At 46.6% G+C, this 15,159-nt stretch overlaps 5 protein-coding genes across 5 annotated transcripts; 4 read left to right on the top strand and 1 right to left on the bottom strand.

Moving 5' to 3' along the window:
- Positions 1-1,549: 1,549 nt before the first annotated feature.
- LDX57_002627 (uncharacterized protein) lies at positions 1,550-2,255 on the top strand (the record flags this gene model as incomplete). Its single annotated transcript, XM_046084278.1, has 2 exons — positions 1,550-1,782; positions 1,836-2,255. Coding segments are annotated over 2 exons (653 nt in total), but the record flags the coding sequence as incomplete, so codon positions are not given.
- Positions 2,256-4,305: 2,050 nt separating this feature from the next.
- Positions 4,306-5,088, bottom strand: LDX57_002626 (ankyrin repeat protein; the record flags this gene model as incomplete). Its single annotated transcript, XM_046084277.1, has 4 exons — positions 4,306-4,353; positions 4,410-4,468; positions 4,518-4,625; positions 4,683-5,088. 4 exons carry the CDS (start codon positions 5,086-5,088, stop codon positions 4,306-4,308), a joined length of 621 nt encoding a protein of 206 aa, XP_045940240.1.
- A 2,841-nt stretch (positions 5,089-7,929) lies between these two features.
- On the top strand, positions 7,930-9,494 carry LDX57_002625 (uncharacterized protein; the record flags this gene model as incomplete). The annotated part of the gene is made up of 5 exons (XM_046084276.1): positions 7,930-7,971; positions 8,037-8,403; positions 8,457-8,717; positions 8,780-9,298; positions 9,370-9,494. The coding sequence occupies 5 exons, from the start codon at positions 7,930-7,932 to the stop codon at positions 9,492-9,494; spliced, it is 1,314 nt and encodes a 437-aa protein (XP_045940239.1).
- A 413-nt stretch (positions 9,495-9,907) lies between these two features.
- On the top strand, positions 9,908-10,798 carry LDX57_002624 (uncharacterized protein; the record flags this gene model as incomplete). The annotated part of the gene is made up of 1 exon (XM_046084275.1): positions 9,908-10,798. One exon carries the CDS (start codon positions 9,908-9,910, stop codon positions 10,796-10,798), a length of 891 nt encoding a protein of 296 aa, XP_045940238.1.
- Positions 10,799-13,775: 2,977 nt separating this feature from the next.
- Positions 13,776-15,086, top strand: LDX57_002623 (uncharacterized protein; the record flags this gene model as incomplete). Its single annotated transcript, XM_046084274.1, has 1 exon — positions 13,776-15,086. One exon carries the CDS (start codon positions 13,776-13,778, stop codon positions 15,084-15,086), a length of 1,311 nt encoding a protein of 436 aa, XP_045940237.1.
- Between the last annotated feature and the right edge of the window lie 73 nt (positions 15,087-15,159).

Raw genomic sequence — 15,159 nt, 5'->3', positions numbered from 1 at the left:
CACCAAGCCAATCAGTGAAATTTATGATATCAGGCTCGGAGACACCTGCTTGATACGGTTTTATCTGGGGTACTTACCCGGCTGATCTGGGGTATCGGCTTGTATGGCCAACAGCCAAGATCTCAAAATTGTATTGTATGTCCGGGATAGACTCATTCAATTAAGTCGCAGAAAGAAGCTATCTAATCGTCCATGGCCATAACATAGGATGGCAATCTAGTGCTCATGTTTTGTTGAACATAGACCCTTTAACCGAAGGGTAGAGCAGAAAGGGGTCCAAGTGAATTGTTGAATTGCGTCGTTATTCTGAGCAGAATGACGGCCGTCAATGATAACTAACCACTCGCTACTGATACCGCAAAGAGATACTTATCCGATATCATATAGGGTAACGTCAGAGCCTGCTAGCGTGTCTAACCCCCGCAATATAAGAGCATCCCCTGTGTTTCGGCATCAATGTCTGCATCCGATATCCCATACTCTATGAGAGTCTTATCACTTTACCATTATATTCCCCAAAGATTCACATAACTCCTAGGTTCTCTTCCAAATTGCCCACAAGATGTCGGAACCGACGAATGCTTTACCTGAAAGCAACATGGAGAAGTCCTCCAAAGCCATGGACCCTCCGCCCATAGCAGAAGATGCAGTGTTTGGCGAAATCACAGAAGAAGGACCAAACTATCGAGATGTGGGAGAGCCTTTGACCACCCTTACCTCATTAACTGACCGTAACTAGGTTGGATGGCTAGGGACAGTGGCTCTCATGATGAAGACCCAGTTTGGCCTTGGTGTTCTTTCTATTCCTCAGGCTTTCGACACGCTGGGTATGATTCCGGGAATTATTTGCCTCGGTGTCATTGCATCCATAAGCACCTGGTCAACATATATTATCGGGAGATTTAAACTCCAACATCCAGAAGTCTATGGAATTGACGATGCCGGAGAGTTGATGTCCGGTCGAGTTGGTCGCGAGGTTTTTGGCATTACTGTCTGTATCTGTGAGACGTGAACTAAATCTAGCTTCTACAGTGTTCCGACTAATCGACGTCTATTAGACTGGATTTTCGCCTCCGGTTCAGGTCTACTAAGTACATCGATTGGATTGAACGCAGTGTCGCCTCACGGAGCCTGCACTGCTGTTTTCGTTGCGGTAGCTGCCATCGCCTCATTCGGTTTGGCCAGCATTCGAACACTAGGGAAGATCAAGTGGACAGCGTGGGTAGGGCTGGGTTGTGTTTTTACTGCTGGTGGGCTATTGCTCCCATACCCTGGCTCGTATTGCTAATCATGAACTGGTCAGTGATTATGGTTACAATCGCTGTTGGTTTACAAGATAGGCCTCCAACAGCACCTAAGAGCGATAGTGCCTGGATATCAGATTACAAGCTCTTTGGTACCCCCTCGTTCACCGAAGCCATTTCAGCAGTCTCAGCCCTTGTGTATGACTACGCTGGCACCCCTGGTCAGTGTGCTTTTACCTTGTCTCCATTTCGCTCCATGCGAAAGAAAATAGACTCTAACAACAATCCAGTGTTTTTGATGATAGGATTCTTCCCCATTGCTGCCGAAATGCGCGACCCATCGTTATATACACGAGCCCTACTTATTTGCCAAGGATCTGTCACAGCGATCTATATCGCGACTGGGATCGTGATATATTATTACTGCGGCTCTTACGTTGCATCGCCCGCTCTGGGCTCGGCTGACATATTGATAAAGAAGATTTCTTACGGCATCTCTCTCCCTGGCCTGATAGTCAGCACGATTGTTGTACTTCACGTAAGCGTCCATTTTCCCTCCCCTCTCCAAGCTACTCCATCTGACTTGCTCAGTTCCCAAGCAAATATATCTTCGTCCGCATCCTCCGTGGCTCAAGACACCTTACATCAAACTCATTTATCCACTGGGCTACCTGGCTCGGTTGTACGTTCGCCATCACGGTATCCTCCTATCTCATAGCAAGCGGAATCCCTATCTTCGGCGAACTTGTCTCCCTGATCGGTGCTCTGCTTGGAACGTTCCTCTCCTTCCAGCCGATGGGGTGCATGTGGCTCTATGATAATTTGAAACGCGGCAGAGAGAACCCGACAGTGATGTGGGCGCTTCTGGGGGTTTGGAGCATTATAGTAATCGCTTTGGGCTCGTTTATCATGGTCGCAGGCACGTACGGATCTATCGTGAGCATTGTTGCGTCTAGTAAAGCCGCATCCGGGGCTTCGGCGTGGTCGTGTGCTGATAATTCCAACTCCTGATATGATCAGGCTGAAGGTATTCATCGTGTTAATGTAAATCAACCTTCAGTCAACCAAATACAAGGCACCCATCTGACCATTATGTATTGTCTTATTAGTCAAGGCTAGAACCCCGGGAGTATGTTTAAATCACTTCTACATATTCCACACTTAACTCATGTCCAGTATACGACCACAGTGTGTGGAGAACAGGGCTTTCCCTCCGCTCAGCCGTACTTAAGTCTGAGTTCGAGCATTCAATAGATTCATGCTTTATGACGCCTTTCATGGACCTGGCCTGATGGCATTGAAAGTACTGGCAATGGAAGCCTAGAATTGTTTGATGTTCTGTTCTGATTCTACTGTTCGGCCTCGCACAATTTCCGGCGGACTGAACGTGCGTTCAACCATTAGCCACAAACAAAAAGCCGAACAATGGTATACATCTCATTAGCTTGGCAGCAATGCCTTGAGCCTATTGATGTAATGCTAAGAAATGCGACTACGCTAATTTGATTCGTGGTGAGACTGATCAACAAATGTTTTTGATTATGTAGAGTTCCTGGCTCAATGGTACAGTATACACAATTTTCTACCACCCGAAGCTGCACCGGCCAAGCCACTAGTTACTTGGATTATACTGTTCATACCCCGAAGTCGAATTTCATGTGCGAAAATAACCACAAGGTCCGCTACTGGATAGTAGAGCTGGCCTCAAAGTTAGTATGGAGTAATCGCGCCCTTACAATGCTATATGGCAATAGAGATAGCAGAATGTTCATCCTTGTGTTAACCAATGTTAGTATATTGTATGGCAAATCCAGCTTGGAAGATCCAGACTTGAACCAATCATTAATTTAGAAGCGCTGTAGTAGTTAAGATGGCCTGAGTGCCACATCAGCCAATAAGGCCAACATTGTTACCATGCGCGGCATGTGATGGTTAGATTCTTACCTCTCCATTCTACGTAAGATGTATTCAGCATCCAGTCCCTGTTAGTGCCATCCTCGCTTGAACCTTACGACATTTAGCTAGCCAGCCACCACGTAAACTCACTTGAAGTACATGAGACAACGACAACAAGCGTCCCAGGCCCAGTTTGTAAGCGCTTTGATCCAAGATAGCGCAATGTGATCTAGCCCTGCCCGGGACTTCCTAAAAGGGAGTTCCGAATGACGATCTCCTTCTTCCAGAAGACTAGGCATCGGTGTCTTATCCTATCTGCCGATCATTCTGCGCGAGCGAGCACCGACTTGACAAGCCACAGCCTTGCCCTCTAAGATCCCTGCCAGTGATGCAGAAATTTTACACCCTCTTCACCGTGCGTTCCCCGAGATTCAGGTCGCTGTTTTCGTTGCGCGGCACCGCAAGATCCGTGTGCCGAGCATGAATACCGAAGACAGCATTGTTAGACAGCCGATCATACGGAGTGTTATTCCATACCAACATGGATGAACTAATTGAGATATTGTGCTGTTTGTCAGGGTCCTGCTCTCGGCGAGAATGGAGAGTGGGCGTCGAGTTCTTGGGCTGGAAACTTCGGGAAGGCGGGCGGAAGATCGGCGTGTGGAGTGACTACACGGAGTTGGTAACTTTGGACATGGACACAATGGAATTTTACTCCCTAATGCCGATAGATGAGGTTGGGTGATTAGGACAAAACTGACAGGGGAGCTGATCTCGCCTTGTTCCCCGAGCGACTTCAGGGTGGTCGATACGGTCAGTCCTATCATGCCCGATAGGTCCCCGACAGCCGGGTCGAAGGCCCGTGGGATCCGTGGGGGCAGTTCCTAGGGGGCCTGAACGAGCTAGGAACACTTTGGCATGGTAATCTTTGCGATTGGACTATAGGGGCTAGACCTCACTCAAGGTGTAGGTGAGCTCGGGGTGAGGAGTGAAATGTGTATTGGTACTAGTTACGATCAGGTACTACTGCGTGTAACTATTGCATCTTTTGGCTCTCAATCCCATCCGTTATGCACTTTTTAACTACAAACGTCTGCGTAGTCAATGGCGAGAAACCTGCATGTAGGTAGATCATACCCCGGACTCCGTACAATGGTCAAATCGGTTAGAATGCCTGTGCATCAACAATCGGGGCCAACAGGAGCTTCAGGAGCTGATACAATGTTAGGAAGTTAATCAAATAAAGCCAGTAGGCGACGGAGAACATACCCACTGCTCAAATCTGTTGCCATTCTCGTGAAGCTTTCTGAAGCCCTTGTCCAACCGTTCTATGCAGACAGCTTAGCAAAAGTCCCGTGAAAAAGCCTCATAACTTACCGCTGGTAATATAAAGAACATCATCAAGCTCATGGTCATCTTCCAATTGTTTGAGGAATTCTTCTGCTGCTGGATCGTCTCCAATCTGACTGAGTTGAAACCGCACGGCTGCATTTGTTAGTTACGAAAGGCCAAACAAGACAGAGCTAGACCAGATGGCCTTACCATTTCGGTCGTACTGTTTGGCTTTTAGTGTCTCCCCACATTCGCGAATGACGTCCTTGAGGGTATTGACTCTTTCAGGCGAGCCGTGTGGCCCGATTGGTCTGCCATCTGTGACGATGGAAACCAACACAAGGCGCTTCAACCCATCGTTCTCAAGTTGTTCATAAACACTACCCTCCAAAACCTTCTTTCTGAGATTGGTACCAATCTCCGTCCACCCATCAAAAGAAACCTTTTTTATGATGCTGTCAATCATCTGCATAGACGGTTTCGTCATTTCATCCGAGGTCTGCTGGTTGATGAATCGGAGCTCAATTCCTTCGTCGTCGGGGATAACCCGGGTTGTGATACTAGTGATACGCTGAGCGAGCTCGTTGAGAGGGCCTTTTCGCTGCTCGATATCCATGGAGGCACTGTCGTCTGGGAACACTTATCAGACTCGTTCCTTATATACATGGGACATGTCTTACCGCAATATTGACACGGTCTCTCCGCTATGCGGACGACTTATACGTTTACCCTGTTTCTTGTTGATTCATCTTTCGCTAACTACTGTTAAAGTATGGTTGGGCATTTGAAGATTAAGATTGAATGGTTTCTACAAGCCTGTTATATACTCCCCTTCTTTTAGAACCGGTACATACGACCACAGGGTGTGGAGAACAGGGCTTCCCGTCCGCTCAGCCGTACTTAAGCCACACGCCGGCCGGTTAGTAGTTGGGTGGGTGACCACCAGCGAATCCCGGCTGTTGTATGTTTTTGTTTCTGTTTTGTTGCTGGTGTTTTTCCATATTACTCTTGGTGACCTTTTTCTGAACAGAAGATATGGTCCAGATGCCCCCAAGTTCGAAGAATTTCTCACGCTTAGCCAACGCGGTTATGAAACACTGGATTGGAGAACATTGAGAGTGACCCCTAATAGTCCTACAGGAAAAGTTTAAAGTGACCTATTATGAAACTAATTACTTGACTTAAGAGGTTATGTCCTATCAGTCCTACATCTATCGCGATTAGGAACAATCACATAAATCTATAGACCTCAATAAAAATATCACAGAGAAATAATTAAATTCTCAAATTAGGAAGGGTGATAACTTTATTCATTCGAAAAGCTACCTGAAAAGACGATGAGTTCACACAATAATAATCAAGGAAGACACTTCCTTCTTATACTTTGTCTCCTTTCACTCAGATGCACCATATCTGCTCAGATCACAGTATTCGAATCTTTGTCTCGCTGTTTCACGGCCAAATATGTGGTATTCTGCGCTAAGGCTTAATGAATAGCATTGCCATTTCCGACAGAGATGAAAGAAACAAGATTGGCTGTCAAACACGCAGTGATGTTTTGAACCAAGCCAGTAGATCCTAGTTCCCTGCGCAATGAAGTACCGTGTTCGACAAGGCCATTTGTGACGAAATATGCTATCATAGATTTGTGGCGTATACTTGACGTTTTTAACAAATGTTAATGACGTCGAACATTCGTGAATCAAGTCAGATATTACCTCTTATGTGACGTTGAATAATCCCATTTATAACCTAGTAGGGGCGGCCACTGACCCACCTTTTACAACCATTTGCATTCAACCAAAGTAGCGTTATGTTGGTTCATGTCAATCCCCCAATAGAGTAGATCTGGTTATCCAACTGTTGTGTGTGATGAATTGAGTGAAAGTCTTAAGTGATCCACCTTCCGCTTGCATACCTTGCAATTGTCATAAGCCCGCAGCTCAGCCCGCCCCATTCTAAGTAAAAGAAGTGCTAGTCAGCATTGCGAAAGATTTCTTATGATTCATCACAAAACTCAAGTTCTTTAATCAGTAGGTATAACCCATCTTCGGTGCCAGATGATAGCCGGAGAGGAATATAAAGGAAGCTTCTGCCACCTCACCGGGCAATCTTCATACCGAATGTCTTAAGAGAATCACCGACATCAGTTTTATATAAAATTCACAGGAACATATCTGTTTGGTAAATCGGCGACATGACGACTACCACCTTGGAGAGCACCATTGGAGATTTCTTGACAACAAAAAGAAAATAAAGAAATCACCATGGCATGAGAGTGTGCCTGATCAGCCTGAAAAGTCGGTCACTGATACATGGAAGGAGCAGCTTGCCCTCATCAGCGCCCTTGCCGATAATGAACCTGCCGAAGAGAATATAGAGGAAGACAAGGGGAAAATTCCCCCAGCTCCGACCACCGATGGACTGATTAAGAAAGTTAAGGGAATGGAAAAGGATGGGTCTTTGAAGAACGCTCTTGATTATCTCTTAGCACTACCCGATGGTATGGCAATAGTCGACCAAATCTCACAATTTCGATATCTAAATTTTATGTCTACAGAGAAAACGTCGGAAAAACCGGGAAGTCCTATTGACTCTGAGAGCATCGTGCAGGTGGCTCAGCTCCTTTCAATCATGGACGAAAGCGTCTACATGAGGTTTGTCGTTCCCCTGCCCAGTGAAGGTTTCGGAGTTTGAGATCGCTTACAATCCTGCTTCGAGTAGGGATTTGGAAGCAGAACGGAAGGTTCGGGCCGAAATGGTGAAATATAAAGAAGAGATCACATCCTCCATGGAAAAGAATGAGGAGTTGGGCTCGGAAGCGCGGCACGCAATTAAAAAAGTAACCACGACAATGGATGAAATCACAAACCAGATCAATAAAGTGGTGAGTCTGAAATGAAGCGGTAATCAATTAATTGACATTACCCCTAACATCAGAATAGGCAAACGCAATGGGACTCATATACGAGCCTCTCTGCAGTGAGTTCAAAAGGCTTTCGGAAAGATAGAAGTGTTAACTCATCCACAAGACTTTTCCTCTTATGGAAAATGGCGCCTCAACGGTCCATACTGTGGTGCCTTTTATAGAAGGCCTCAGGAAGGGGACAACGGTCTCATAGTGGTTGCGTTCAAGGTAATGAAATGTTGCAGCAAGTCATAACAACGGGGCTTACAGAATCCCCAGGGAAGCGGGCGCAAAGAGGAATATTTCACGGATGCCCTAATCAAGCAGGTTTCAGCTGAAAGGAGTCCTGTGAGGGGTAAATGCCACGAAGGATTTTTCAAAGGCATTTTTAGAGTCCTTCCAAGTGAAATCTCTGCGGATGAGAGGGTTGGCAGCACTATACCATTCGGTACGACGGATGCTTGTCACCCCCTGATATAGTGGGCCAAGTGCTAACGAAATATATTAGACCTGCTAAAGAAAGAGCTGTGGCGGCTTACAGAGAAACACATGATAAACGACCCTGAGAGGCCAGTGCCGGTCTGGGTCACCGTATGCCCCGTCCTTCTTTCCTTTCCCGCAACGAATTGGGCAATCGGCTTACCTTTTTGATACAGGGGCATTCCCTTGGTGGAGCATATGCTACACATTGTTGGCAAGGCCTGCTGGCAACCTTTCGGCTCAATACCTATGATGAGAATAGGGTTATTCGTGATCTCTTCACGTTTGGAAGTCCTAGAGTCGGCGATAAGACGTACGCAAGCTATCCTAACGATATCAAGACTTCCCAGCGTTCATGGCGCTTTGTCAACGGGAGTGACTTTGTCGCGACACTCCCATATTCATTTTTTGGCTATCAACATGTTGATAGGCAAGTGGTTATATCGCCCGAAAAGATCGAATTGAGTGACAACGAGCTCGTCCCCCCGGAAGGATTCATGAAGGACACATACGTGGGCCACCTTCTTGGTTTCCCGCAACATGGTAAGTTGCTCCCTTCTGGGACTCTGATTGGAGCTGTTGACAATGGACTGCAGGCCTGGATTCCTACTGGGAATCATTGACACGGGGTGGGAAGAGCCTGAAGGCAGGCAGTTGGCCGGAGAGCCAAAGGGACGTGACTCCGCCACCTTATTCCAACCTTGTCACCTGGTCTCTCGGCGTATATCACCCGCGAGAATTTGTTCCCTCGGAGAGCCACGCGGACTCTAAGCCAGCTGAAGAGTCAGTGCTGCAGGGAAATGACAGGCGTATTCCAGTTGATCCGTACGATTACGAAGAAAATGGCAAATGGCGCTGTAAGACGCTGCTTAAACTGCCCTCCGCATTGGCACTTAAACTGATTCCTTGACATTAACAGCCGTCGTTAAAGTCCAGAGCATGTTTCGACCTCGAAACCGCCCAGATCCAATTTGGACTATGGGTACCGGGTGGCTGATTCGAGAAGATCTGGTGGTGACAGCAAGCCACAATGTCTACAGCAAGTCTTACGGCGGGCAGGCTGAGCGGATCAAATGCTGGATCGGCTACAGAGGCCGAAAATATGCTTCCGACCCAGGGGTCCAACACCGAAAAGCCTTGAATATTGTCACCACAAACTCCTGGTATAGCATGAGCTCTGAACGTCAACGTGATGTGGCCTTGATCCAGGTTTCAGCGCCATTTGAGGGAGGGGTGAACCCGTTCATATTCATGGACACGGATACGAAACTAGTGGACCAGTATCTGACAGTGGTGGGATACCCCGGCGACAAGAAAATCCAGGACGAGAATGGGAACGAGGACCCCGGCGCCGAGATGTGGTTTCACTCTGAACGGATCACATTCGACCTTGAAAGAGACGCGGGCATGATTATGTACGATATTGACACATTTGGCGGTGAGCATCTTCCACTTGGAAAGCGGCTTTTCCCAAATGTAACCGACAGCTAATGAGCCTTTTTTGTACAGGACAATCTGGGGCGCCTATCCCGCAAGGAGGATGGGTTGCGAGGTATTGGAACACATTGCTATGGCGCCGGCGGCTCAAGCTATCTGAACTCTGGCAATGCCATTGGAGGAACCTATGGCAATGACTATAGAAAATTCATGGCATGTTTGTCTGGATCCGAGCCAGAAAATCCCACGCCCATAGGAACATTCTTACCCAACAAGTCTAGGGGCTCTGGATCTGGACTTGACGACGGCGAGTCTTCCCCTGAGGGAGAGGAATCTTTCTGGGATGTTTTCAAAAAGGTCGCCAAGATAGGCTCCGTGGCGCTACCATCGGCAGGAGCCTTCCTGGGCCCCGTAGGTACACTGCTCGGTACAGTCGCCGGGGGTGTCCTTGGCTCTCTCGCTGAGAGTGAAGTTCAATCCGGCTCCCCGAAAAACCCCGGAAACAGATGTTCAAGAAAATTGTATCCAAAGGGCCCAGCTGGCAGAAGCAGTCCTGCAATGTGTGATCCGACTGGGACAATCATCCCAGTCACAGGAAGTTTTCGCCAGCATGGAGAAAATTTGGGATCGGAGTTACTCCAAGCAGGTCCCCCAATTGGTTGATTTCATTGGCCCTGTTCTCACCGAGTATGGGTTTTTGATCGCTGCGAACAACTGGGAGAAGGAGGTTCAGCCAAATCCTGAAAAGCGAAAGTTGCTCCAAGGCGAAAAAGATAAATTTACCGTGTCTCCGCCCGAGGGTTTTGAAAAGAGCAGAAAGGCAACATTTGTCAGAGCGCTCTTTGATGGCGAAACGAAGCTGGTCGAGGGTGAGGAATCTTTCTCGCAATGGTTTAAGCCCTTAATCGAGAAAGCCATCCTAATGGCAAAGCCGCTTGCTACCCAAGCTGCAACAAGCGCTCTCCAAAAGATTCTTGACATAGTCACCAAGGGTTCTGCCGAGTCGCTTCCCTTCCAAGGCACGCCGAGAAAAGACCAGCCGACAATATGGCTTGAGAATGCCATTCGCCGTGCCTTGATGGCAGACTGTGCCTTGCAAGTCATCGAAACGATGGATGAGAAAAAGCTCAAGCACCTGACACTAAGTCCGACCGATGCTGGCCACGAGGAGGGTATTATCGACTCTATCAAGACACGGGTACAAAAGATTGGTCCGTTCGCACTGCGTTTTGCCAAAAGTACTGTCGTAAAATATCTTCCCGTGCTTCTGAAACAGTTGGAGAAGAAACTCAAACCGACAACGGAGTCCGATGTCAATCTCGCATATGGCAACTCTGCCGATCCCAGGTCCCTCATGCCTGACGCTGTCCTCGCATCCCTAAATCCCATGACAATCCCGGTGTCCGCTGCTAATGGCACAGTTGCCCGTATCTATGAAGATGATAGCAACCCCGACGCGCCTCCCGAGGAGCCGCGTCCTCCTGCATCTCCGAAAGAGTAATGATGCAATGAGGAAGCCAACCAGGGTCTCCATATTGGTTGCGGCGTGGTCTATGAGGTGACGAGAAATATGGGGAATGATTGTTGTACGTGGATACGCGGTGAAAGTGCATCTGTCCTAGACCGCAACGAATTAGCATCATATTCCTCCAAGGTTAAAGATAGTCAATACACTCGAACCTCAAAGTAGTATCTTCGTCTTCATCTTAGTCGTCTTCGCTGTACGATCTGGTTACTTGCACTGCCTCTTTCTAATTTACGCGTTTATTTACACTTAGCTCAGTGGCCTTCTCTCCACACGGGAAGACGAATAGTGTCAAGTTTTTTGGATGGATATATAAAGCTCTGGGACACTCAGACTGGCGCCGAGCTACGAGCCCTCAAGGCCATTTCAGTTCGACTTCGAATGCCTCGGTAGGCAATGTCCAATTTCGTCATGAACAAGGCCCTCAGATATCAGTTGAAACATCTTGGATGTTTTAGAGACAAAAAAGTATTATTACTTGCTTCTGAACTTCGTGGACCTACTCGTCATAATAATAAACATGGTATACTGGTCTTTGGGTATAGAAAGGTCGGTCGCGTTTTTACTAATATAATTTGTGCATCTTCCGATTGAATCTGTTTCTGATATCACAATTTCATCTCTTTGTATTTCTATTCTCAGGAAGACCGGTTGTCTTCACCCGAGCATAATTACTCTCAGGATAAGTATTACCATTCTCAGGAACAGCGGTTCTGTTCATCAGAAGCTTGAATTACTACTCTAGCAGGCAACGCAGCTTAGACAGATACCAGGCTTTGATAAATGCCCACACCACGCTATATATTATATTCATGTATAGTCTAATTTATGCTTATTTCTGCATAGATTGAAGAACTATATAAACTATATTTAAAAGCATGTTGATAGACACTTTTTTAGAAAATAGATTTAAATCTGATTATGTTTATTTACAAAAAGTTTGTTTTCTTTTTTTCAGATTAGTTTTGTAAGATAGACAGTTTATATACTTGCCATTATCATCCTGACTACGTAGCGCCTCATACTGCTGACAGGAAATAGTGAGAGGTATGTGCACGTGTGCTGAGATAGCAGCAGTATTAATACTGTACTTACAATGTACCAATATCAAAGCGTGGCATTAGCTAGGTAATTAAGCGGGCGCTTACATACTGAAGTAGGTAAATAGGGAGTGAGCTCGTTAGGCAAGCAGGCAAGTGCGAATATAAGTAAACACGTAGGTAGGTAAACCTGTAGGCTGGTACCAACCCTAGGACCGGTACTAAATTAATTCAATTATGTGTACTAGGACAGGGGTGCATTATGACCAGAAAGGTAAAATGTACCTGATAAGAGCAATGAATCCTAGATTATTTTGCACAGCTGATGCTCTTTGTCTGGTTGCCAATATGTGGAGGAGTGGAAAGATCGTGCCATCCAGGCGATGAAATAACATCCGGGGTGCCAGTACAAGTCTCGTCCCTAGGTAAGTGTTAGAGTAGTGTTACATTATGTGTGATGGTTTGCCTACGGGAATAAGGAGCAGTTATAAGCGGGTGGAACAATGATCGATCCAACGGAGGTCATTCTATGTACCTTGTTAGCTAAGATTCATTTTAGCACGGAGATTTCACTTAACATACCCAATATTAGATAGGACATTGCACTCGGGAGACACAATATTGGGAAGCACGATAGGTTGGCCTTCAAAGTTGGCCTGGGGATACACAGTAGCCTAGGCGGAGTCATATAGTGTAAGTAATAGGAAGCGTAGATTGAAATATAGGCTATGGACTTACGTTGAGTCTTCTCGGCCAGTATGTGCATTTAGTCCGTTCATAATTCAGGTCTGAACAACCTGATTGTAAAGTCGTTTGTGTTTCGATGCAGGATTCATCCTCCAACCTGGAGATTCTTAGCTGGCACCGTATTGTTTGGGGATTCAAATCACACCTATATTCATAACAGAAGAACTGAACATATGCGTCTGCCTGAGGGACAGTGATTGACTGGACTTCCCCACTGTAATATGGGATGAGCACCAGTGCAGTGTCTGGGGAGTAGAATAATAGGTATAAACTGACTTTGCAATACAACTGGACCATTTGATGGGGGTCAATGTACCTACGCAGTCTAGCGCAGAATTGAAAGAGGCCTAAGTATAAGTTAGCCGACGATGCCTGATCTAGCGTACATATACGAGAACTTACTATCTTGGCCTCAACACTTGCGATTGTAGCCACCAGAGCTACATAGGACAGGTACCAGAACTGCATTTTGGACGGTCGTAGGAAGTGTACTAACGTTCTAGGCTGAATGGTTGGCTGACCCTCATAAAGTTGACGAGGATGGGCCTAGTCCTAGTAGACTTTATATGCACTATTTTAAGATTTCACAACCATGACGCACACAAAAAGTATTTAACCATCAATACTACATATACATGAATGGTGTTACACTTGAGAAGCTGTCTAGTTATGCTTGACGTAAGACCGAAAAAGTGTGTGACGAGTATAGCCCTAATACTACTTTGCATGCGTAGCTAGTTTAGTCCATGCCGAATAGGAGAGTAATCAGACCGCTTTCCCAGGGCCCACTCGTAACAGGAACTTGGAAGGGGCCGTACCTTAATTGTGGATACGCTACCGTTGCATTGGTATGTTGCGATGTACCTAGAAAGACTGGGTATTCCACACCCGGAGAATTGGAGCCGTCATCGATTCTTCAGTGTCAGGATCAATGTTCGTATTGGGAATCATGCATCACAGAGCAAATACCTCATCAAAAATGAAATGTAACCTGAATACCAGAAGTTATAAAAGAGAGTTCTTCATGGTCCTGAATTCTAACATGAATATTTCGAAGACGTTCTTTGTGTGTCCCCTTATCAAAAGCTTAACGGAATATACCACGGTCATCCGACTGGTTTTCCTATTAATTTAATTTACATAAAAGCATTAGACCCTACCTGAAAATGTCTGACTCAGCTCAACTGTACCATAATAATTCCCGATTCGGAGACTGGCTGCCTTCGCCCGAAGAAGTCTGCAGATGGCTCAGGGGTCTGATAAAACAAGCCGAGAGCGACCCCAAAGAGCTTGATCCTGTCATTAAGGACTTCCAAAGTCTTGTGCAGGATGACCCTGCCCTCAAGGCTCTTGCGATAAAGATGTTCGAGGAAATCCCTCGCGTGGAAGGCGATGCCACGTACGACGTCAAGGACTTTGACCAAACGCTGAAAGTCTTCAATGAGATCCTGACCTCTGCACCGTATGTGCGGGCAACAGGAGCTGGATTGAGCGCCATCACTGTTCCTTTTAATGCGGTGCTCAATTGGCCAGCAAATACAACAAGCGGTTATGTGTTCTTCCTGAACAAGCATGTCAATGCAAAGTTGAAGAAAATCGTCGACAGATGGGGAGACTTTCTCAAATACGACCCCAAGTCCACCGAATTCATAAACCACAAGGCAGATTGCAACAAAAATTGGTTCAGCACCAATTATCAAAACATCATGAAGGACTATGCCCAGTGGCCGCGCGATTCCCCTATCGAGGGGCTTTATAAATGCGACCCTAAGTCTCCTACTTGGGGGTTTCCCAGCTGGGATAAGTTCTTCACCCGCGAGTTCTGTACGGGTGTACGCGATGTGAGCCAGGAAGACCAAGACGCCAATGTGATCGTCAATGCCTGCGAAGCCGGCAAGCAGGGAGTAGTAGAAAGGGTCAAAGATCGCGACACGTTTTGGCTCAAGTCCCAGCCGTATTCGATAATCGACATGATGGATTCCGACTCATACAGTTCCCGATTCTTTAATGGCACCGTCTATCAAGGCTGGTTGAGCTCCGCTTGCTATCATCGCTGGCATGCTCCCATCTCAGGGACGGTGAAGAAGATAGTGCATATTCCAGGCACCTACTACTCTAACGTCCGATCAAATTTATTTCCCAACCCTGACCCGTCGGGTCCGAACCTTTCGCAGTTCTATCTAGCCTCGGTTGCTACGCGAGCGCTTATTTTTATCGAATCGGATAACCCGGCTATTGGGCTGGTATGCTTCATTGCGATCGGAATGAATGAGATTTCAAGCTGTGAAATCACGGTCTACAAAACCCAGCATGTGCAGAAGGGCCAGCAGCTTGGAATGTTTCACCTTGGTGGATCGGCCTATTGCTTGGTGTTTGAACATCGCGTAAAGCTTGAGTTCCTGGACCCGACCAAGTCTCCTACAAATCCCCATGAGATGTTCAAACTGAACAGCCGCTTGGCTACGGTGAAACAGTGATTCAACTTCTTGCATGGGAGTATCCATCGTGTTCAGAAATATATGAATCGAAGGATATAAGAGGCAGAAGCAG

The sequence above is a fragment of the Aspergillus melleus genome (genome assembly GCF_016097325.1).
Source record: "Aspergillus melleus strain CBS 546.65 chromosome Unknown contig1, whole genome shotgun sequence".
NCBI classification, from domain to species: domain Eukaryota; kingdom Fungi; phylum Ascomycota; class Eurotiomycetes; order Eurotiales; family Aspergillaceae; genus Aspergillus; species Aspergillus melleus.
The sequence above is the reverse complement of the archived record's forward strand: the minus strand, read 5'-3'. Positions and strand labels throughout refer to the sequence as shown.